Below are 25,655 nucleotides of genomic sequence, written 5' to 3' on the forward strand. Positions count from 1 at the left end.
AATGTGAATGTAGTTTAAGTTTGTATTAAATGCATATAATTAAACTTTAAAGCACTTTTTTGATCTAGTTAAGTAGAAGTTTTGTACATCTTTTTATATATTTTCAAAATTACTTCTATTACCTTGAAATATGTTTGAAGTGTATTGCTGAATGAGCATTTATGGTAAACTAAATATACTTTAAAGCCACTTCTACCAATAGTGTCATATATTTAAATATATTTGTACATTTGTAATGATGAAGTAGCTATATATAAACTGTTATATTCAAATGTAATATTGAATATAACACACTATAGTTAAAATCACAATCAAGTACTCTACAGTACATGTTGTAGTATGTTAGTCAACACATCAAAATTAGAGTACTTAATCAGGAGCAAAATATTATTAAAAAATGTTTTAAAAAGGACCTTTAATTTGGTATTATTACAAAGTGCACATTTTAAAAGTGTACTTAAGTGTCTTAGGAAACATGGGTCCCACTTTATATAAGGTGGCCTTAACTACTATATACTTGCTACAATGCACTTAGTGTGTACATGCATGTTTTCACATTGTACTTATATTTTTTGAAAATACCTGCGTAATTACATCTGTAATTAATTTCTGTAATTACATTTATAAATATAGCTGCAAGCAGCGTTTACTGGAGTTCAAGCGCTTTAAGGCATTTAAGCACATATAGAAAAGACATTATGTAGCAAGCCCTTTTTTGCAAATACAGGTAATTTACAATAAAAATATTATGTTTTGTGACATTTATGACTGTTATAGCGCCAGCTGTGGTCCGATTTCTTTGGAACTTTGCATGCTTGTTTAAAATTACCAGTTGCATGTGCTCACCAGGTTTTGAGAAGTTTTGAGTTTTTCTTCAGGCTTTACAGGATTTTGGGTAAATTCAGACATGCCCCTTTTCTAAATGACCACGTTATATCTTCCTAAAGGGTAAATTTCGCTCGAATCTGAGGCATGTGTTTTGTCCGGCGTGAGCCAAGGATTCCAATGACAGAAGACACTTGAGCCTGTGAGTAACGGTTTAGGAGTTTTTAGGAGCAATTTCGTACTTTTGTTTGCTGTAGCGCCCCTATTAGGCTGACTGGGGTGAGACTTAGTGAGTATGTCGGCGGTGTGAGTACTACCATCCCTCCAAGTTTCAAGTCTGTACGACTTACGGTTTGGTCTGCACGATCAGTTTAACGTGGAGATTGCTGATACGTGACCATTCTAACAATTACAATAGGGTTTCAGCTCTACACGCTTGAACCCTTAATTACACTGTTGACCCATCCCTTTCACCTTAACCCACCCTTAAACCTACCTATAACACCAAACCTGTACCTAACCTTACCCGTATCCCACCTCAGCAGAAGCAAAAGTGTTTTGCAAAACGATATAACGACAACAAATACATTGTACTTATTTTCTGATATAGTTCATAGAAGTTAAGGCCACCTAATATAAAGTAGAGCCGAAACATGAAAGTGTCTTTAGTTACACTTAAGTAGCCTTTTATTTAATTTATATGCAACTACTGCAAGTAGTTTTTGAAAATACACGTTTAAGTGTTGAATCCACTACAATTGTACATTCAGTACAATCAAGCACACTTCCATTTCACAAGGGTTAGTTCTAACTACATTAATAATTATTGTTAAAAGATTAACTAGTTAAGTAACAGTTAAAAGTGGAATCATATCCAAAACATTAAATTACTTATGATACCCATTTCTATAGAATAAAACTTGAAAAACAAAACTGAGTAATGTTACATATCACAGCCCAATTTGCCATCCCGCTGAACAGAATACTAACATGACACAATTTGCCATCCTACTTTGTATTTATTGCCTTTCCTAAACACCAGACATTCCCATTTCTATCTGTCCGCTGCAAAATAAAGTGTACCTACCAGCAGACACATTAATAAACGGAAATTAAAACGGTAACTGGAGATGAATAGGGAGTGTGTGATTTCAACTGACATTTATTGCCACTTGGCAGTCGTACCATTAGCAAATTAGGTTCATTCGAGAGCCGAGTCGGACAACTCATCCTGAGAGGAAGGGCTTAATAAATATCACTCGGGTGAAGTCAGACATCTAGATGAATTAGAAGGTAATGAGTCATGTGAATGAGATTCTCCCTCTCTTTTTCTCTCTACACCTGTCTGTCACTCGCTTGCTCTCATCTCTTTAACCCGTAGGTCGAAGCTTGATTGGTTAGCACGGTCTGGTTAGTCGTTGCTAGTAAATGCTGCATCAAAAACTGCTATTTTCCACTAACAAGTATTCAAAAATAGTTAGCATGTTGCTAATATATCATTATGCTAACAGATTACTGCCTCCAGATGTTCTAGCTTGATCATTTACTCACCTTCATGTCATCCAAGATGCTCATGTCTTTCTTTCTTCAGTTGAAAAGAAATTAAGGATTTTTCTCCATAGTGGACTTCAGTGGGGATCAGTGGGTTGAAGGTCCAAATTACAGCTTCAAAATGCTCTACCCTTGAACAGGGTTTGTACAGATACTGCAAAATTAAATTCCAGAACCTTCAAGGAATTTAAGCGCTAAGGCACGTTTTCAAGGACTGAAATCAGAGATCTCATTTATCAGCCAATATTGTTATTATCTTTCCAATTCTAATTAAAAATCTAATAAAAAATAAAATGGTGCAAATAAAGTGTAGCACATGCAAAGAATGCAATGACTGTGGCAACTTGAACATTTGAAAGGATTCTATGGCAAAACTATTGCTTTCTTTATTTTTTTCATGAATAAATGACTGACCTGAAGAATGAAGGCTATATCATAAACTTCAAAAATTATGAGCTGCATCACACTCGTAGACACTATAGAGGTGTGACAATACACTTCTCAGGAGATGAGACAAAATACAGATACTTGGTAGACTACAATGAGACAATATTTTAATACTATTTTTAAGAAATTTTCAATGACAAAATGTTTGTCTTTTAACGACTTGGTGATGCTTCACTTTAAAACGTGATTCATTGAGGTTTAAATCCATTTAATTTCAATTTCTGGCCACATGCGAACTACATCCCTGCTCCGGCATCAAAACAACAGAGGGCGGACTGTTACAGCTGATCTGAGGTAAAACGCTCATGTCAATCAACTATCGTGGGAGCGGCCCCTGTCGGTGTGAAACCACACTGACAGGCATCTGAGAATGGAAGAAGGGGATATTATTTTTACAGATTAATTAAAAACCACTGCATGGATTTTTATCATTATAGGGTAGATTTGTACATACACTGTGAACAAACATTAATGTACAAACAACATGAAAAAGTGAACTTTGCATCCAAGCCCTGAATGCGTGAAAGCCAAGCTAGTGGAAGACAAGCATTTGTGGTTAAAAAGTCCATAAATTTGTATTTTATTTAAAAAATAACCAATCGTTTCGCTAGATAAAACCCTTATTCCTCGGCTGGGATTGTGAAGCTGCATTGAAACTGCAATTTAGACCTTCACCCATTGAACCCCACTGAAGTCCACTATATGGAGAAAAATCCTGAAATGTTTTCCTTTAAAACCTTTATTTCTTTTCGATTGAAGAAAGAAAGACATAATCTTGGATGACATGGGGGTGAGTAAATTATCATGACATTTTTATTCTGGAAGTGAACCAATCCTTTAACCTGATTCATTTGTAGAGCTTCTACACTAGTGAAGATCTTTATTTTGTGTGTCTGTTTGTCTTGTTAATGTTTCCAAATAAATCTAGGGCAATGAAAAGGCATGGAGAGCTGTGGGCTCGACTTTCAAAAGGCGTCCGTCCATAAAGGCCCTCCTGTTGAGACAAATCCCACGTCTTTGTTTTTAGCACAACGAATGTGTACCTTCCAAATGATTTCTCTCAAAGATTGCTGTTGGGCCTATTAAAAAGCGATGCTACGAATCCATCTCTGTCCCAAGCGCTCTGTATCTTCCTTCCAATTTTAGCTTGACAAATGTTATCTGCATTAGCAGTGGACCCTTAATTGTGTGTTCTTCTCTTGCTTTACTTCCTGTTTTGGAGAAACAACTTATCATTTCTGGCTCCATCTCACTTTGGTGGCAAATACTGCAGCCACCAGCAGTTTCTGCTGTATACCCTCAACACACAAAACCACTGGTAAACTAGGCCAGGAGGAGTTTACTGAGTGCGTATGTGTGTTTTGATGCGGATTACGATGGATATTAACATAAACTTTCACAAATAAAATAAATAATGAGAACATATGAGAATATAACAAATAAACTCATGGATTTATTGCCCTCCAGGGGTTATGATGACCCAGAAGTACTTACCGTACACATACAGTGTAAATTCATCCCTGTTGGTGCCAAGGTGGTTGCTGGCCTCACAGCGATATGTGCCGTTGTCTGTTTTGTTCAGTGTGGTTATGATTAGATCTCTACCCTCCACAATCATTCGTTCAACATCGGGAAGCTCACCTCCATCTTTTGTCCATAAAACTGGCTCAGGCCTGAAAACAACAGAGTAATTTAGCTTGAAGCCTCAGAAAAGTACAGGTCAAAAACTCTGAAAACGCTGGTATGCCATTTGGTATGTCTTTTTATTTATTTTATTTTATTATTTTTTTAAGCTTTATTTTGCCTTCAGTGCCTTCATAGATGCTATTGCAAAAAACTATATAATTTAATAAAAGATACACACATCCCCAAAATGGCAAGCTGTTATTTTATTGAAATATTGAAATTGGAATGCAGTGCCAGAAAAGGGCAGCTATGCTAGTTTCTATATATATATTTTTTTTCTTTTTACAGTATATTGAAAGCTATTTTTAATAACAAGAACGCATCTAACATAAATGCCCCCCATTGTTCTTCCATTGTAAATATATGAAAAATCTCAGTTACTTTAATCTGTTTAGGGCATAGGTTTAGTAGGCTGGTGGCGGAAAAGATTTGTTTGATTTTGTTATCATTTCCGCTCAAGGAACTTTTTACAGTTTTGTCCTCTACCTCTGAAAGGTCACTCTAAAAGAGTTACAACTGTCTCTAGACGATTATATGACTCACTAAATCTCTCCCAAATATCACGATCTGATTTAGTATTATTGCTTTTTTGTTCTCGGCATGCAGATAAGGGCCGCCTTGAGACGTGATGATTCTGCAAGTTCAACTTCATAAGACACACCTTATTCAAATAACTCTCACGTAGGTGATTAAAAGAAAGCTGCACTCACAGTGGGTTGCCTTTGGATACACACTCCAGTTTGAAGTATTGTCCTTCCTGAGGTACTATTACTGAGCGCACAATCTCTACCTGAGGAGGATCTGGATTGACAAAATAAAATAAAAGAAAACACAAAACAAAACAAAACAAAACACAAAATAAAACAAAACAAAACAATTAAAACATAAACAAAACACAAAGCAAAACAAAAACACAAAACAACCAAGCATAAAAACACAAAATAATACAAAAACATAAAACAACCAAACATAAAAACACAAAATAAAACACAAAACACAAGGCAAAATAAAAACATAAAACAAACAAAACATAACAAAAACATGAAACACAACACAACAAAACAAAACAAAACAAAACAAAACAACAACAACAACAAAAAAAAAAAAACACAAAGCAAAACAAAAACACAAAGTAAAGCAAAAATCATGAAGCAAAACAAAGACACAAAACAAAAAGCAAAACAAAAACACCAAAACAGAAAACAGGAAAAAAACAACAACATAAAACAAAAGTCATAAAACATTATAAAAACACAAAACAAAACATAAAACACAACAAAACACAAAATGTAAAAATGTATTAGGATATTCACTGTAAATATTATATATACATACAATCAAATATAGTAAACTTCGTATTTTAATTTGTAAGCTTTGTATTCTAATGTAAATATTGAATATTTTGTTACACTATTGCAAAACATTGCTCAATTGTGGTTTCAGTACACACAACACAGTCTCTGCTGCTCTTTAAACTGGTCTTGGCAGATATTCTGTTCAGCTGATCTGAGAGCAGTTTTCGTCAAACTAAAGTCAGGAGGGAAACTGATCCAAAAATATGACTCACAGTGGACCTCCAGCACTTCTGTAACCTGGTGCGGCAAGGAGCCCAGAGCTATGTGCTCTACCACGCAGGTGTACGCTGCTCCATCATCTGTCCTGTCCACCTTGAGGTGTATAGTGCTCCTGACCGTGAATGACCTCCCAGTGGCGTTTACCTCCTTCTGACCTGCCAGAACACAGTCACAAGAAATGCTTTCAAGCTAATGTTACACATACAGTACTATACTGGTTCTTTGTGTGGTATATCATACATTATGTTCTTTTGTGCTCAAGACTGTAAGAGTATATAGATTTATACAACAGTTTTTTCTAGTCCTCGAATTTGATTGGCTGAGAGGAATGTAATATTTTGGTGATATCGGAACTCCGTTTCACTATTTGTATCACTCTGCTTGCAGCATTTCTCACAGCGAGTGTCATGGTGGACACCCAAATCTACTATAATCTTATAAATTATACTGTTTTTGTCTAATGGAATGTAGTTTTAAGAGTTTTTTAGGCAAGGTTGCACTTGTTTAGAGTTCAAATATGTAGTTTGTTAATAAAGAGAAGGTCTATTTGAAAATTTGCTTCAACCTTTTTTAGAGTGAGCTCCAGGGGGTTTTGGAATTAGTAACGCAGGACTTGGGCTCAGCTGTTATACTGTCAAATTGAGATTTGAATCCATGTTAGCAACTTCAGGTTGTTGGGCCTCCCTGTTAAGTTGCTTGCTTTGCTGGATGAGCTTAGCAGTGCTCTTCTTAGTCTAGGGGATCGCCTACGAGCATGCCACCCCTTTCTGAGTGCTAGGCTTTCCTTCTTATTCTGAAGAGTTGAATTCCCCGCTCTGTGGGTCTTGAGGGTCTTGAGTTCTCCTCTCATCTTGAGGGCTGAGTTCTCTGCTTCCCAGAGCTCCTTGAACCAGCAACCTCAGGCTATTAGGCCCTTTCCTCTGCCTCACTGATATGCTGTGTTAATGGTTATGGTCTGTCTAGTAAGCAGCCCCTATGACCTTGGGCCCCGCTCCACTAATGTACCCTGGGTCCAGCATGTCTGACCCCTTACAAGTAAGTCTTTGGGTATGCAGCTCAGGCCTCTGGCCGAAGGGGACAGCTGCCATTCGTCCCAGGGGCAACTCCCTTAAGCTTTGGTAGAGTTGATACTTAGTGCTCACCATTGTGCTTGGCATGCACTCCCCTCAGCATGGCAGCGTGGGAATACCGTTCCTCATAGCGACCTTTAGAGGACGCAGTTTGATTTTCCCTCAAAAGGGAACGTCTTGGGTTACGTATGTAACCATGGTTCCCTGAGAAGGGAACAAGACACTGCATCATCTAGAATCCTCGCCCTGCTTCGGATGCGAGCTTCAGACAAAGAAGTGGATGACGTGTTCTCCCGGCGCTCTTTTATACTGTGTTCGTGCTGGTAGTGATGTCATAGGCTGTTGCCGGCCAATATTATTGTCGTGTTTAGATGTATGCTTCAAAACACCGGTCACACTGAGGCGTTCCCCCATAGCGACCCCTAGAGGACACAGTGTCTTGTTCCCTTCTCAGGGAACCATGGTTATATACGTAACCCGAGAATTTTTTGGCATAAAAGAAAAATCGGTAACATTTAACAATAAGGTGTCATTTATTAACATTAGTTACCTAACATGAACAATCAATGAGCAATACATTTATTACACAGTTTATTGAGCTTTGTTAATGTTAGTTAATAAAAATACAGTCGTTCACTGTTCATGTTAGTTCACAGTGCATTAACTAATGTTAACAAACACAACTTGTGATTTCAATAATACATTAATAAATGCTGAAAATAACATTATTTAGGATTAATAAATGCTGTAGAAGTATTGTTCATTCTTAGTTTGTTAACTAATTGTTAACTAATGTAAAACCCTATTGTGAAGTGTTAAAAATTGAAAAATTGATCATTTTAACCCATACAATGTATTGTTGGCTATTGCTACAAATATACTCAAGCTACTTGCAAGTGGTTTTGAAGTCCAGGGTCACATTTATAAGTGACATTGGATAAAAGTCTCCACTAAATAAATAACTGAACATTTAACTCTAAGTAATTAAGTCATAAATACAATCACTTGTTCGTTCCTCAATGAACAAGTGTTTTTTAACGACAATATAAACTACAGAAAGAGTCGCTGAAAATCGAGTGACAAATCTGCACTTCCTGGAATGCTGCTGGTCATTCCCTGTTGAGGTGTTGCATAAGAATATTTTATTTTCTAATTTTGTTTATATTTGATTCCTTCTCATACAATTTGTGATCATACAGGTATTAAACTTAAACTTTGTTTATACATCAACAGCAAATATGAGATTCTTCTATTTGCAAAAACGTCTTTGTTTACCATCACACAGAAGAATTGCAATCCACCAAAAGAAAATACTCTAATACTATACAGCTCAAAACATTGTCCCTTTCGGCCTGGAATTTATTGGAAATGTGAAAAACAAAACATCATTTAGATCTCGTAAAGAATCCTTATAACGTCTGTGAGAGGAAGAGCACAGAAAGACATAGAGAATCAGTAATCAGAGACAATAGCAGTCAGAGCCATATCTGCGCACCGTGAAAGCCCTGGATCAACGGTATCATGAATGGCTAAGTAAAACATCATCCTGGAGGACTGCCTCCAGCAAACATCTCACTACACATATACATGCATGACCTGTCCAAATAAAACACGGGAGCATCTGTCTTTCTCTTGATGCACATAGACAGTAAAATGTTCAAAGCATCTTTGTTGTTTTGCTGTCCTTGCTTTTTTTCATCCAAATCTCATCTCTGTTGTCTATTGAAAACTTCGATGGAACACTGAAGAAAAAACACTGAAACTGCAAACCTATTTTACTTCCATAATGTGCTCAACGGATAAAGCGTTGTGCTGGGAATGCAAAGGTTACGGGTTCAATTCCCAGGAAACACTAGTATTAATAAAATGCATCTCCTGAATGTGCCGTAAGTCTCTTTGGATTTAGCACCTGTCACATGTAATGTAATGCATTTCCGCGTGAAACAGGATGATGTGAGCCGAGAAGGAAAGTCATTTTAGAGGTGAAGCAAACTATTACCTTTTGATCCAAAAAAAAAAAAAAAAAAAGTTGCTTGGAAATAATCTACTCTTGTAATCATTCACAAGAAGACTAGAATTATTTATGTCAAGTGTTTACATTTTTTCATAATAAATTAATTACACTGTATGCTGATTAATTGAGTGCACATATCAATATTAGCTGAAAAGACAAAAAAAGAGTATAAGTCAGAGACATTATTGTGGCAGATGAAAGCATTGAATAGATCAGAAGTGTCTTTAAAGTGATTGTGTCAGTTTTATGTGACATGCTAATTAACGGAATTGAATTATTTACTATTTAGGAAAGGATAATAATAATTGACTTACAATATATCATACATTTGCATGCAGTGGTACTACTACTAATAATTGGCAGTAATAAAATTGCCACCTAGTGCCGCAGAAACAAAGGAATGGATGGAGGGGACTAAGGAGGAGGACTAAAGAGTGGAGTGGATGTAGGATGGTGACAGGGGACTGCACAGGGCTGGCAGGAAGGCAGGCAGACAATACTGGTGGAGGTTCAGGCGTGGGACGGACACCTGGGAGGAGGATGTTGAACAGAGTCCAGGGTGGAAATGACTGAGGGAAGAGCCAAGGAGGAAACAGGAGGAGCCAGGGCGGATCAGACAGAGGGAGGAGCCAGGGAGAAGGCATGAGGGCTTTGAAGCAGGAAGAGCCAGGCAGGACCGCAGCCATGAGGAAGAACCATGGTGGAGCCAACGGAGGGAGGAGCTATGGTGGAGGAAGGGCTGACGAGTCCAGAAGGCCAACTGACAGTGGCGGAGTAGGTGGTGGTGGAGCCCGAAGGAGACAAAGAGCTGATTACCCAGGGTGACACTGAGGATCCAGAGGGCCAAGGACGAGCAGATGGCTCCCGTGACCAAGGTGGAGGCAGGATCTGGACGGCTGCAGTGGAGCCGGAGCGACAGAGGACCAAGGTGGAACTGGAGGGAAGAAGGAGTCAGAGGTGGAGGGATAGAGGGATGAGGTGCAGCCGGGGGAGTGGAGTCCCAAGGCAGCAGATGGTCGACGACTGACCAAAGTGGAGCCAGAGAGACAAGGGAGCCCGACGGAGCTGGTGGACTGACGGTGCACAGGAACCATGGTGTAACCACTGGGTCGAGGGGCTGAGGTGGAGTCCGGGACTCTGAGGCTGGAGGCAGAAACAAGGGATCCTCCAGTCATTACACCGATGGAGACTGGCAGACCTGTGGCAATCCCACCGCACAGATGGTGAGCTGAGGGGCTGACAGGAGGCAGCGGTGGTGGAGCTGGGGAAGCAGGGATGACGGGAGGAGGCAGGTGAGGGAGGGTGGGCGGGAATTTGTGAGTGCCAGGGCTTTCTGGGATGGTGTGCGCCTCCAGATCATGACTCATAACACTCTGAGCATGGTGGACAGGGCAACGAACTCCGTGGTCACGACAGGACAGGCATTTCAGGGCAGACTGACGGTACACAAACGGCCTCCTTGGTCTAAACAGAACAGACAGATAGTTCTGAAGATGGTGGGCGAAGAATTGGCATGTCCGAATATAAATCCAAATCAAAGTCTATTAAGTCCTCAGAGTCCAGTGGAAGCCCACCCTCAGTGGTGATGCAGTGGGCGGGGCTTTCTTCCAAACCCACGTACTCCCTTGCTTTATCCACCGGTGTGCGCTCAGTTCCCAGCTGTCGCATCTGGTCAGACAGGTCAGGGGTGATCCTTGGCTTTGACGCTCTCTCTGGCGATGACTCGTCGGTTGCGGTGGGCTTTGGCTCTCCGTTTATGGTGGGCTCAGGCTCTGGGTCGAGCTTTGTTCTGGATTGGTGCTGGACGCTCTCCAGACACTGGATGATCGCCTCCCTCCAGTTCAGTCCCGTGGTGTCTGGGAGGTCAACGGGGAGATGGGAATTAGCCCCGATCCAGAACCAGCGAGACGGCCAAAGTCCCTCGTGAAATCTTCCAGATCCTTGCTCCTCTGAGCCAGAGTGGTGAATTTGACAGCGACCTCCATATTAAAAAAAACCAACCAAACAAACAAAAAAAAAAACCTTTTAAAACAGAAAATAAAATGCGGGGAAAACATATCACGTTACTTTCACTTTTTCTGTGACGCTTAATGAAGGCAAATAGTCTTTAATAATTCACACACACAGATAAATCCACAGACAGACAGGTGACACACATAGTACATCGACATATAATTCCAGACAAGGGAACATAGGACAGACTAAAACTTAAAAACTAGGGCAAATGAAGATGATTGTCAAGACACACTCAACCATAGACTGGAAACTGGGTCAAAGGACACATGGGGAATGAAAACACAACAAAAAAAGTCCATGGGTGTGACAACTGTATGTTACCTTGTCCAAAACATACATGGTAAAACCATGGTACGCTTTGTTAGTGAGGTAATACTATTATTACAAAATATGTACAGGTTCTGTGTTTTTGTATGAATTCGGGCCCCTGCTGGTACTCAATATGATAAATGACTGGTATGTAATTTCATATAGAGCATCTGGTGATAAATAACAAAAGTGTTGATGCTAATTGCTGTGGAATATGGTGCAGTGTGATATCTGGTCAATGGTGTGAGTAACTAAGCAGCTGAAACCACATCTCTCTCTCTCTCTCTCTTTTCTCTATCAACACTAGCACCAGTCAGTCAAACACTTCCTTTGCATTGCCTGCAGCACTGCCGTGCTCCTTTAGATGCATGCTACCATTTGACGCTTCAGGAAGATTGATCACCTTTTTTTGAAGACGACTGCAAAGAAATGTTGCACAAAGCCCATTTTTAAAGGGATAGTTAACCTGAAGATGAAGTCTATTTTATCATCAAACATAAATGTAAATAATGACAACATTTAATTTTTGGTGAACTTTGCTTTAAATGTAGAGTGGTATCAGAACAATCGGAGTCCTTCTCATACTATCTCTATAAAAGTGGGTAATTTAATACCAATAATATAGTTGCGCTAATGACTTTAATCTTGTTTAATGACTCTGATGAGTGTATGTTGTTTATCTCGTTCATGCTGATGAACTGCAGACAAGTGCAATCTGCCATTTCTCACCCTCCTCCAGAACAGATCTCTGTAACGCTTCTAAAGTTTAGGTAAATTCTAGCAGTCAAAATCCATTGCATGTCACATAGTCATAGAATATATATATATATATATATATATTGTAAGTTGTAAGTTGATTTTTTCATTTTTTATTACATTTTGATGTTGCCAAGGAGCTGATTTGTGTTACAAAGATGTTCTAAGTGCTTTTTGTGCATTCTGAAACCGTTGCTAGGGTGTTCTGTGTGGGATCATAAATGGTTGCTAGGGTATTCTGCATTGTTGCATACTAGCAAAAACACCTACCCCAAGACTCAGGTCCATCTTTTAATGTATATCTAAGGGATTTTCTTTCTAACTGCAAATCTGATCACTTACAAAAGTAACAGCACATCTCTCTTTGCTAAGACAGATGACTGAAGGTATTATTTACATTACTTATGTGATTATGTGATTTATTCACACTAAAAGTGAATTTAATTTTTTCACAAGTAGATTACATACAAAGTCAATGCAAAGATGTGAACAAACATGAATTTGTGCCATATTCCAGTGGACAATTTACATTCAGTGAAGAAGCTATGGACGTCCAGTTTGACACATCCAGTTTTATCAAAAAATTGAGGAAAACATTGCGCAATGATTTTATTTGTGCAAGTTACTCGAAAAATATCCTGCAAGTAATCTAGAGCGATAATGCCATGAGAATATTTGCTTCACACACAGCTTTATGGTGTGTCGATTCGTGGATCAATTCTGAGATCTTCCAAATGCATTGTGATTCTCTTTGGAATCGATTCTAAGCTTAGATTTTAACAGCAGATGGTGCTCTAATCTTGATTTTATCTGCACACTATGCGATATTCAGCTCAATTGCATCTTTCATACAAACTGAAAAACTTAAATGGAAAATTCGCATGACACATAGTCTTGCAAGCCAATCAACGAAAAACTTACTGACATCCAATTTGACACATCTGGTTATATCATAAAATGGATGAAAGCATTATGCTATGATTTTACTCACGCAAGTGACACAAAAAATCCAGCGAGTAATCTAGAGTGATAACGCAATGAGAATATTCGCTTTGCATTTGGTGTGCGCAGCATTATGGTGTGTGCACACCAGAAGCAAATTTAATTATTTGTGAGAGTAGATTGCATAAGTCAATTAAAAGACGCAAATAGATGAGAATTGGGTGACGCAATTGCCGCAAACGTTTGATATCACAATTTCATAATTGTATACTTTTTAAGCACAAAAGCTTGTGTAGCACAGGTTTTGGGATGTGCGTCCACGACACTACGAATCACGTTAAAAAGGTAGAATATGGCGAAAAACTCCATCTCATTTTCTCCTACAACCTCAGTATCGTCTGACATCGATGTACCTTGTTGTTTGTAAACAGCGTTTGACTTACATGCACTTCATTAGTGTTTGCGCGTTCGCTTTGTAAACACTGGGTCTGTAGTTCCGCGTGACATTTCGACATGATTCAATACTATGTAGCGTTGTGGACGCGCATCCCAGAGCCTGTGCTACACAAGCTTTTGTGCTTAATAAGTATATATATTTTTATTTTCCGAAAAAATGACTGATCGTTTCTCTAGATAAGACCCTTCTTCCTCGGCTGGGATCATTTAGAGCCCTTTGAAGCTGCATTTAAACTATATTTTGGAAGTTCAAAATCGGAGCACCAATGAAGTCCATTATATGGAGAAAAATCATGAAATGTTTTCCTCAGAAAACATAATTTCTTCACGACTGAAGACAGAAAGAGTGAGTCAATTATTTGTAAATTTTTGTTCTGAAAGTGGACTTCTCCTTTAAAAAACTCAAACAGAAAATTTGCATGATGGGTTGTGCAAATTTAATTATTTGCACCAGTAGATTATATACAGTATAAAGTAAAGGTGCGAATAGACACAAATTTGTGCTGGGCAATGCGAATGACGTGATTGCTGCAAATGTGTGATACTCACTTCAGTCGCGTCTTCTGCACACACTGAAAAACTCAAATGTAAAAAAACAATCAGCAAAGAATTTATTGATGTGTCCAGTTTGACATGAAAATGTAGGAAAGCATTACACAATGATTTTATTTGCACAAGTGACACGAAAAACATCCCGAATGTAATCAAGAGTGATAATGTATGAGAATATTTAACCAAAAATATCTTAATTTGTGTTCCAAAGATGAACAAAGAAATGACATGACGGTGAGTAAATAATGACAGAATTTAAATGTTTGGTGAAGTAAGCCTTTAAGAACAAATAGTGCCCATATTAAGTACAAATTTAGGTACAAATTAACAAGCAGTTACTAAGCCCCTGCTGTCAACTTCATGTCCCAATTTAGGAAACACCTTAAGAATGGCTGGTGCAACCCCATCCAGATGTGGTAGAACAGCATGAAAAGCAAGTGACAGATTGGCCCAGAGGAAATCAGTGTAGTAAATTTAGCACAGTTCTAGATATAGTAAACTGCATCTAAAAAAAAAGACAATCCTCCTTGGTAAATAAGCTCTCAGGAGATCCTGCATTTGTGCTGAAGTTTCAATAGTTGCAAGCACAGCCCGCATTGAAAGTTCTGTCGACGGCAGCCAGGGTATCCATCAACGTGACCCGTTCCACAAGCCTTCGTATCTCCCTGACCATCCTCAAGTGAGCGGTATCGCACCGTGTTACATATTCTGTTTGGGCCTGCGTGCTGGTCTCCAGAAGCACATCCAATCCGTCTCACAAGATCAGATCACAGAGTGAGATTCCTTTGAATTGGAGTGAGTGACAGGCGGTCCGGCTGTGATGCTCTGTTCCTGCGTGCCACTGGCCTTTAAGCGCGGCTTGCGTGAATGCCATCTCTGAGTCGGGCCTGTCTGACGGAGTCTCAGGCCATCAATCACCAGCACCAGATCAGCCGACTGGGGCTTCTGCCCGAGATGTGCATGTCTCAGCCCCTCGTAGGGATGTCTGGGGTAACATATTGGTTAAAGTTGAACTGATGTGTAACCGTATGCTGTGCTATCGTACAATGGATTGATTGAAAGATGCAGTTTTATTACTTTTGACAGTTATAAGATTTATACACTTAAACAAATTTAAGAAAAAAAAAAGTATTACCTATTTTTTTTTAAACCACATGAAACCATTTTTAAAATATATAGATTATATTTTAAAAAACTAGGTACATGTTTTAATCTAGATTTTTTTTTTTGTTTGATCTCTTTGAGGATTGCCATTGCTCTGCACACATCCAGACATTCCCACCTTAGAAAGTAGATCTGTAGATCTGATGGTAACTCAAACATTGCTTTTAAAACTAGTTCTGTCCATACTTAGCAGAAAGTATCTAAACAATGACGCACAGGATAAAAATATTATATACTGCTGTGAGATGTTTTGTAAAGAGCTGCACAATTCATTAAGATGCTGGTGCAAAAATGCACATTACTCACCATGTACCACTTGCATACTGACAAAATGTGCAACTGTTCATTGCACACAATCAGCTCTAGGCTATCCGGGGGGGATTTGTTTACCTTGCACCTCCTTGTCGTTTCTGAACCATCGGATGTCAGCAGCCGGTTTGCTGCCAGATGTGGTGCATGTCAGTGTGACGTCCTCCCCCTCCTGGGCAGGTTTCGAGAGGCCTGTGATTTCTGGTTTCGCTGGAACACCTGATATACAAACAGAGGAGGAGGATTATAGAAAGCGGTGATGGAAACACACATAATTTTATGATTTCAGTCATAGATGGGCTCAGCCCCCATCTGAACGTGATGTGGTTCAGAGAAATATTTCTCGCCTGAAGTTCAAATGTTGCTTGAGTGACATTTTTTTTTTTTTTAAATAGAAAACATGTTTGCCAGTTTATATATAAGTTTGTCAGTAGATATATATCAATACAGTGGCATATTCTGCTGTAAGGTATTTTACTGGAAAAGGAAGCATTTGTTGAGCGATAGAAATAGGGAACGTGCATAAGTTTTGGTGTATAAGACTTTTTTACATCAAACCAAACCACCAACAAAAATTGTGTTAAAGTAATGCACCAGAATAAGTGTTAAAATGAACAAATTAGAACAACAACTTAAGTTTTTTATATGTTTACACGTAAAACATGAACAAGCATTTCAGTTTAGGACTAGCCTTAAGGCATGTTTGTGAAACCGGGGGGTTAGTGTGACAAAATTGCTTATACATCTCCTCTGTGTAATGTTATACATCCAATAATAATGTAAAGATGCTAAAGTCTAGACATTTTCACAGAATGGATAACAGATTGTTTACACAGGAAAAAAAAAAAAAAAAAACTCCCACAGGTTTTACATACTGTATATAACACAGAATCAGATGTTTATCCATCTGTAAAAGTAGTCACAACGAATAAACAAAACACAACAAAAACAAACACTGAGCAAAACAAAACAAAAGCAATACAGAGCACAAAATAATAAATAAATAAATAAAATGTCTGTAAAGTTGTATATATAAATAAGGTAACACAGTCCCACCATTGTTGACTGATCAAAACAACACAAAATGAAAACAAACAAACAAACACACACACACACACACACACACACAAAAACAACTATTGTTTGTAAAGGTACTTGTTTAAAAACAACAACAACAACAAACAAAACAAACAAACAAATAAAACCTATTATAATAAAATGCAAAAAACAACTATTGTCTCTAACAGTACTTGCAAACAATATGTATTGCATAAAGAAGCTGTATATAAACATAAAGAAAAAGTAGTCCCAGCACTGTTGGATGTTTTAAAACAAAAATTAAACAAAACAAATACACAATTGTACTGAACTATTATCTGTAAAGTTGAATATAAAAATAAGGTAAAAGTAGTTCCACCACTGTTGGATGATCAAAACAACACAAACGGAAATCAAACAAAGAAATAAAAAAAAATTACAACTACTGTTTGTAAAGGTAGTTCTTTACAAACAAAAACAAAACAATAAAACATACACAAATTTATAATGAAATACAAAAACTAAACTACTATATAAAAACTATTGTCTGTAAAGGTACTTGCAAACAATATGTATTGCATAAATATAAACATAAAGAAAAAGTAGTCCCACCACTGTTGGATGATTTAAAACAAAAATAAAACAGAAACAAACAACTATTGTCTGCAGAGTTGTATGTAAAAATAAGGTAAAAAACAAAAAAAAAAAAAAAAAAAAAAAAAAAAAAAAACACCACTGTTGATTGATCAAAACAACACAAATTGAAAACAAACAAACACAAACATTTACAAACTGTTGTTTACAAACAAAAACAAAAAACAAAACAAACAAATGAAAAACTATAATAATAATATTAAGAAACAGCTATTGTCTGTAAAGGTACTTGCAAACAATACATATTGCATAAAGAAGCTGTATATAAACATAAAGAAAAACGTAGTCCCAGCACTGTTAGATGATTTAAAACAAAAATAAAACAGAAACAAACAACTATTATCTGTATGTTGTATGTAAAGATAAGGTAAAAAAAAGTCCCACCACTCTTGATGGATCAAAACAACACCAGACGAAAACAAACAAAAAAATACAACAACTAATGTTTGTAAAAGTACTTCAACAAAACAAAACTATTGTTAAAAACAAAAACAAACAAACAAACAAACAAACAAAACAACAACCATTGTCTTTAAAGGTACCTGTAAACAACATGTATTGTATAAAAAAAGCTGTGTATAAACATATAGAAACATTGATCCCACCACTGTTGGATGATTTAAAACAAAAATAAAAGAAAACAAATACAGACCAAAACAAAACTATTGTCTGTAAAGTGGAATATAAATATAAGGTAAAAGTAGTCCTACCACTGTTGGATGATCAAAACAAAACAAAAACAACTTCTGTCAAAACAACACAAAATAAACAAACAAACAATCAAACAAAAATGACAGCTGTTGTTTGTAAAGGTGCATGTTTACAAACAAAAATAAAACAAAATAACAAAAAAACAAAACAAAACAAAACACAAACAAACAATGATTGTCTGTAAAGGTACTTGTAAAACAATATGTATTATATAAAAAAGGTGTATATAAACATAAAGTAAAAGTTATCCTAACACTGCTGGATGATTTAAAACAAAACAAAAAAATAAAAATGCAATTATTTTCTGTAAAGGTGAATATAAAAATAAGGCAAAAGTAGTCCTACCACTGTTGGATGATCAAAACAAAACAAAAACAGCTTATATCTCTAAAGTTACTTTTAAACAGCATGTATTGAGAAAAGTGGTATATAAACATACAGTGCATATTCTAGCACAAGCTGATCATAAACCAAAGTACACAGTGACACATCTAATGGCTCCATCAGCCAGTGTGAAATTCTCTCATTTACATCACTTCCTGTGCCACCAAAGTGCAAAAACAAAATCTTGCGATGGGAAAGGACTTACTGACACCAGATCAGCGATGAGCATGTTGACCTTAAAAGCACAGATTGATGAAGGTGAGATGAGATGAAGACTGATCTACAAGGTCTTACCTAACACAGTCAGGAAGGCCTTGGAAGTCTTGACAGGCATAGTGAAGAGCGAGCATGTATACTGTCCTTCATCTGACAGAGTAACGTCACTGATGCTGATGGTCAGCTCCTTCCAAGAGGCTCGAACCAGTTCGATCCGGTTATCCCTTAACGCTAAAACATAAAAAAAAAAACACACATATCATTAGTGATCAGGAATTTTGGAGAACGTTGATGTTTTGTACTTTGGTGATGATATCAGCTGGTAATATCTTAGCATGTGTAATGTAATGCAGTGTTGAGTGAAGGATTCAGGACACAAGTAAAGCAATAAAAGACAGGGAATTATTTCTGTCTGCTTAAAAACATACAGGGTTAGGCATACAAAATTAATTTCTCAAATGAAAAAGTAATGAAAGAAATAATCTTGACGCAATGAGCAACTCATAAAAATGGGCAAAAAGAATCTACTGAATGCCTCCAGATAAAATATAAATCCTGCTCCTGGGTAAAGATGGCCAAATAAACTAAAAGACAAAGAAAGACACCCTCTTGCTCAAACAAAGATTATATAGTAAATACGGGATGTCAAACTTTTCTCTCCAAATAATTCCCAGTGTGGGTTTATTTTTCAAAGCAAATAAACACGCATTACAAAGGAAAGAATATATCAAAAAGTATGCATGTTTATGCATATTCTAAAGCACTATGCACTATGTTCGTGGAACCATTCAAAATGCTTCAAATGTGCAATGCATTACACGTCTGTCACACTAACACCAATGTTTGTGCACCGTGGTGTCATTTTCATGTACTTCAAAGAATATCACCCTGCAACTGCCTGGTTTTCCCACTGAAGCTAAGCAGAGTCCTGAAATAGGGACCTGGTGAAAACAAGGTTGAAGCGAGCAGGGGACGCCCACCCTGTGATCTGCATGAGTCCTAATGCAGGGCCCCTTTTTCCATTGTAATTTTTCTCAACTCCTTTTTAATGGTAAATTTAATTTTATTAATCAAAGAGCATGTCTAATTATTTAAAATCATGAAACACATACAATTTCACATCAATTTAATAAAAGTTTAACAAAAATGACATGTTTAGGGCCCTATGAAATGTTTTATTTTTTCTCACCATATGCTTTATTGTGTGTTTTAGCATGTCTAATTATTTGAATGCATACTTAATTTATTCAAATATATTCTTAAAATAGCCTTACGAACGTTTTTTTTTGTTTTTTTTTTTCTTTTTTAACCCTCGTAAATTTTGTGTTGTGTATTTAAAATGTTCTGGTTATCAAATGAAGGCATAAAACATTCATTTCATTTATCTTTTAATTACTGAAAATTAAGCAAACTTTTTGTTTGGCAAACAAAGGGAAATTTACTATTAAAATTAAAACATGGAAGAAATGTTGTGTGATTATACCCTAATTTTTTTTGTTTTTTTTTTTCATTTTAGTAGTAGTAGTAGTAGTAGTAATATATTTCTGGCACAATGTCTTCAAGTTAAATCAGACTTTTATTTTGACGGGTTGCCGTGTCTACCTTTACATTTCTGTGTGTATATGATATGACGCTAGTTTTCCTAAAATGGAACGGTCAAATGCTAAAATCACCATGAACGTCACACGTGCTTCAGTGTGTGTAGTAAACAAAACTGCTCGTCTGCACCATTCATTAAAACAGAGACACGCAGAACATGCAGGATTCACATTTAAATTGTATTTTTGCGGTGTAATATTTACAGATACTAGTCCATTTTGTAGTTTTAATTCGATTTAAGCGTAATGACCTACTTTTGATTAATTAATTCAAACTTTGATAAATTCTGTGACATTCCGTGTTATTCAGTAAATTCCGTTTTATGACTGGATTCTGCAATTCCGTCCACGTTTTCCGCATCGTGGAATTCATAGGGCCCTACTAATGCTCCAATATAATGTGGACACTATGTAGTAAAAGAGCATCCTTTGGATTAAAAGTTAAGTCTGAAGGCATTGATTTTCCAGAATGTCTCTTTAAAATAACCTCTGAATCTGAATGACCAAATTTGCCCACTAAGACAAACATTTTGAAAAAAGCACAAAATATAACAAATTATTAATGCCATGATACATCGTGTTAGCAACCCACAGCATCATTTTGTAAACATTAGAGGTTTTCAAGCTTGAAATATCTTGGAGGTGAAGCTTAGGACTTTATGTTCGCTTACTAATTCATGACATTATGTTTTATTCATGAGTTTAGTCACACGGTAGTGACACACACGATTTTGAAGCTCCCACTGTTCTGAATATCCACTAAGATTGACTGCCACCGTCACACTGAAGCCGTTTGTTGTCTCTAACTGGAGTTTCAACACTTTCTACCTGTCTGCCACAAGCAGCCATTCATCCATTATGCTTGCAATTTCCAAGAAGAGTTTGCGGCAGCCGAGAGACTGATGAACAGAAAGGTCACCCTATACTCATCACCTCACACCGTCTAAAAGGCACAATTCGCTTGTATTGTGTCATTTGAAAAAAGCAAGTAAGACTGAGACTTTTCATTTAACATCTCACAGACTTTTTGCTTCATCTCAGTCTGCCTTTTGGCTTTAAAGGGGACGGATGCAAAATTCACTTTTACATGGTGTTTGAATATAAATGCGTCTTAGCATTGTGTGGACAACCACTCTGCAATGATAAAAATCCATTCACTCCTTTTTTAGAGTCTCCAAAAAACCTTAACAGTCTCACTTATCAAGCCTTTTTGATTTTTGAAGCAGTATGATGTCATACTGCTCAGGCCCCCCCCCCACGGCCGCTGACAGAATGTCCCACATTAGCATATTTACACCCTCAGCCAGATGCACTGAGGACACATTGGATTAGTTTTTATTAGTTTTTGATGGTAACGTGCCACCGAATCTACTACTACACAAAAAAAAAAAAAAAAAAAAAAAAAAAAGGGAGGAGCGAGGTGAGCAGTAGCTCATTAGATTGATGCCAAAGTTGGCATGAAATCATTTATTTTGTTAATGCATGTTACTGGTCTTACTGTGAATGATTTCATGCATATATATATTGACATTTGACCTTTTAACTGTCACTGTAATATTTTAGCCAGTTATCGCCAATAATCGCATACAGATCTATATTTATTATGACATGCAATGCCCACAATCCAGTCAACAGATGGATAAAATTAAGTCCCATTTTTGTTTATTAAGCCGTTTCACTTAGAAATATGTCACAGTACAATCTCTTTCATGGACACTTTAACAACAGACATAATTCTATAAGTTGTATAGGTTGTCCCAACATGGTTTTGTTTCAACAAAAGTGTGTTGACATTTACATTTGGTCTCTGTAAACTTAAACACTAGGGAATTCCTCACAGACGTGTTCACTGTCCTTTTGGGAATGTTGTTACATGCAAACAATGACATGTCAAATCAGAAAAATGGATTTACTTACATGTCAGCAGGGACAATTGTTTCGTCTTTGAGAGCCTTTTAAACGTACATTAATGTTAAAAAAAACAACGCGTCTCCAAACAAAAAGATCTGACGCTACAAGACAGCATCTTTCTAGAGGATGTGTCAGGACTGTTTAAATATTCCTTCTGAATGTGTGCTGAGTTATGAATAGAGAATGAATAGAGGGTTTGTGGAGATGGCAAATGCCTTGGGGGGGTTTTGGCATGGAGACACAGCGGAATTGGATAAAGGGAGGAAAGGTGATCAGGTCTGGGCTCGCTCTACACATGGGCCTGCTGATAGAGTCCAACGAAACCCGGTGAGACAAGGACCATCAAAGCTTAGGAACAGATGACACATTTCCACCAGCCCATATCCCTCTATCTTCCTCAGACACAGAGGGAGGAATGGAAGAAAAGAGTGCGCTCCCTTGTTGTTTACAGAAAAGACAAACACATACACACTCGTACGCCGAACATCACAAAGGTGATGATAAGCTGCCAAGGCGAGGAACAGCCGCTGTTTGTACCGCATCCGAGGGTTGATGGTACAATGCATAGACTCTAAAATGCTTGGCAGTTTCCATTCAAGCCGTACAATGATAACATATAGGGATGTGGGCGTTGAAAGGAATGACAGAGAAGAGAGGAAGAAAAAAAGATTCACCCACACAAAGTCTGAAATCGACTTCCTTCAGTGGTCAAATCTTTCTCTGCATCGGGGTCAAATAAAGAGGTGAATACTATTCCCGAAAAGAGCTTGATACAACAATCTCGTGATGCGCTGGTTCATTTCACTTACACTGAGACTTTGTGCTACGTCTCATTCTGACACAATGGTGCCAAGCTCGAAACATTATCCCAAATCCATTGACAGAAACAAGTATACAAAGGTTTGAATAACCCTACAGACAACTGTTATCAATTCAACGCAGGCCAACAGGGGCTGGCAAAACTCCGCATCCACATTTCCAAAAAAAGAATCGAAAGCCTGCCAGATGCCCAGAGTTAGCTCCAATCTGTCACAACCTCCGTGAAATGCCAACGTCTGACAAAGCTCTTTTTCCCAGAGCTTAAAGAAGTCGACATGATGAAATGGTTGGTTTCCAACATCCTTCTGACTTCTTCAACGCAGTTTATTCCACTTAAAGAGCAGCGTAAATCCCTCGGTTTGACCTTGCGCCCTTCTCTATCTTTTTTGGGAGGCTGACTTGTAGATGACCCGACAGACATCCCAGCATTCCCTCGGGTTGGAGTAGTCTGACAACTGCAGGATGGTGCTAACCACTGTTTAGCATGTTTAGGTAGCACTTCTTCGCCAAAAGTGGCATTGATTTTATCTAAGACTCTTACAAATAAAACTTGGCAAGAATAGAGACAGCAGTGGGGAATAACGGAGCAGATTGTGAATGTTATTTTCAAGGTCATAGTGCACGTCGGATGTGGGTGCGGTTGGATAATATTGTGTGTTTAGATATATTTGGTGTTGTTGCTCTTGGAAGGAAGAGAGCTGCCGACAAAATGTCTTCGCACCTTACTTGTGAACAATCACTTGGCAGTGCACTTTGAGAGACTCCCAGCACTTTTCCACACGAGGCTCTGAAACCACATTTAACATCCAACTTTGGAGCCGAGCTTCTACTCTGACATAATCAGACCACTCCATCTGACGTGGAGATGGAAAAACGGAGGCATGAGCGACAGGCCCCGCGGCTGTGACTGTCCCGCAGCTGGCAAAGTCGATCTTGGCACTGACACGTTTGGAGAAGCCAGAAGTCCCCGTCTCTGCAATTAGACTGCTCCAACAGCCAGCTGTGATTGGTCACTATCTGGACAGGCTGTGATTATTGCAGGGACGTGAGCCTGTACTTCCATCGCAGACAGGAAGCTACTTCCCAGCAGGGGTCAAGAAAGCGCTCTACTGCAGGTGGCCAATGATCAGAGGTTAAAACAGATATTACGAACCAGGTGCGAGGGATAAACTGGGCAAGAACTGATGTGATGACATTTGAACACTTGTGGAATTATTAGAGACTTTTCTACGCCGAGTCATATCGGGTCAAATTTGACATTAGATATTTGCAGCTAACAATGGGGAATAGCTCCTGCGCATAAAAGAGCTAAACTAGAACCTAATTCTCTCTGACAAATCTCCAAGGTTTAGTTTCTTATGCTGCATCACAAAAAGTTAGCCTTTGTTCATCAAGCTTGTTGCTATATCAAAACACAAGGCAAGACATTTTTGGGTCAGTCGAAGAACACAATGCTTTCATGTGAACTGTATTACACTGAGAGCATGTAAAATTGAGACTCAGAACCTACAATATCCACGGCTCATCCACAAATGCAACTGCACACAGAATATGCAAACATCCGGAGATTGTTTCATCAGATAGGACTGGCTGCTGTTTACCCCTCTGAGGAGGAACACTGTTAAAATCATACCCATAAAAACAGTGGTTAAATTAGACCTCGAGAGCATGATGTTTGAAGGTCACAACAGATGTTTAACCATTGATCGTTCACTCTGGGAATGGTCATTAGTTAATAATCAAGCATACTTTCAAACTCAATCAACCTTTGTCCGCCTTCATATTCATCAACAACAAAGATGTAAGACCCTAATGAACTTAATACAGTCATAGTGGAAACCATCCCTTATCTCTGCCTTACAGTCCCCATAGTGCTAAGCTACAAAATAGAGACTTTCTGAAATGTCACACAGCACTTAACATTTCATTTATCGACTGGTAATGCTATAATGATAGGAGCCCATTAGAGGACCATTTGGCTCTATGTGAGGTGTTGAGCTTTAAAAATGACATTTAAGTAAGTGTGGAAATGTTAGATGGGGATGACTTGTTTCACGTGTCTTGGAGTCAAAAGCCTGGTTTGGAAAAAAAAAAAAAAAAAAAAAAAAGTGAAAACGGAATAACTTTTTAAAAATTCACAACATTTAGAGTCTATAAGTGTAGAAATGTTTTAAGGAATGAAGCACTTAAAATAATAGTTCACTCCATAATTACATTTTCCTGAGAATTTACTCACTGCTATATCATCTAAGATGTTCTTTCTTTCTTTAGTCGAAAAGAATTAAAGTTTTTGAGGAAAACATTTCAGAATTTTTCTCAATGAAGTGGACTTCAATGGGATCAACAGGTTGAAGGTCTAAATTTCAGTTTCAGTACAGCTTCAAAGGGCTCTACATGATCTCAGACACGGAATACGGGTCTTATCTAGCAAAACGATCAGTCATTTTCTAAAAAATAAAATAAAAACATACTTTTTAACCACACTGCTCATCTTGCACTAGCTCTGCAAATCGAGTCTACGACTTTACACATTACGTAATCATGTTGGAAAGGTCACACACTGTTAGTTCCTCATCTGTATGCTCTGGATCAAAAAGGTAGAGTAGTGCAAAAAACTCGTCTGATGTCGTTGTTTTACTATTTTTTTGTGAAG

At 37.8% G+C, this 25,655-nt stretch overlaps 1 protein-coding gene across 6 annotated transcripts in view; it reads right to left on the reverse strand.

The window, feature by feature from the left end:
* Positions 1-25,655, reverse strand: part of cadm2b (cell adhesion molecule 2b) — a 361,384-nt gene that overhangs the window by 24,547 nt on the left and 311,182 nt on the right. For all 6 annotated transcript variants that reach the window (XM_051129580.1, XM_051129579.1, XM_051129576.1 and 3 more), the window contains 5 exons: positions 18,753-18,905; positions 15,753-15,890; positions 6,077-6,238; positions 5,220-5,310; positions 4,318-4,496 (listed from right to left, as the gene is read on the reverse strand). In XM_051129580.1, the coding sequence (XP_050985537.1) occupies positions 4,318-4,496; positions 5,220-5,310; positions 6,077-6,238; positions 15,753-15,890; positions 18,753-18,792 (610 nt within the window). In that variant the 5' untranslated portion in view covers positions 18,793-18,905. The remainder of the gene's footprint in view (positions 1-4,317; positions 4,497-5,219; positions 5,311-6,076; positions 6,239-15,752; positions 15,891-18,752; positions 18,906-25,655) is intronic.

Source organism: Labeo rohita, chromosome 15 (genome assembly GCF_022985175.1).
Source record: "Labeo rohita strain BAU-BD-2019 chromosome 15, IGBB_LRoh.1.0, whole genome shotgun sequence".
In the NCBI taxonomy this organism is placed as follows: domain Eukaryota; kingdom Metazoa; phylum Chordata; class Actinopteri; order Cypriniformes; family Cyprinidae; genus Labeo; species Labeo rohita.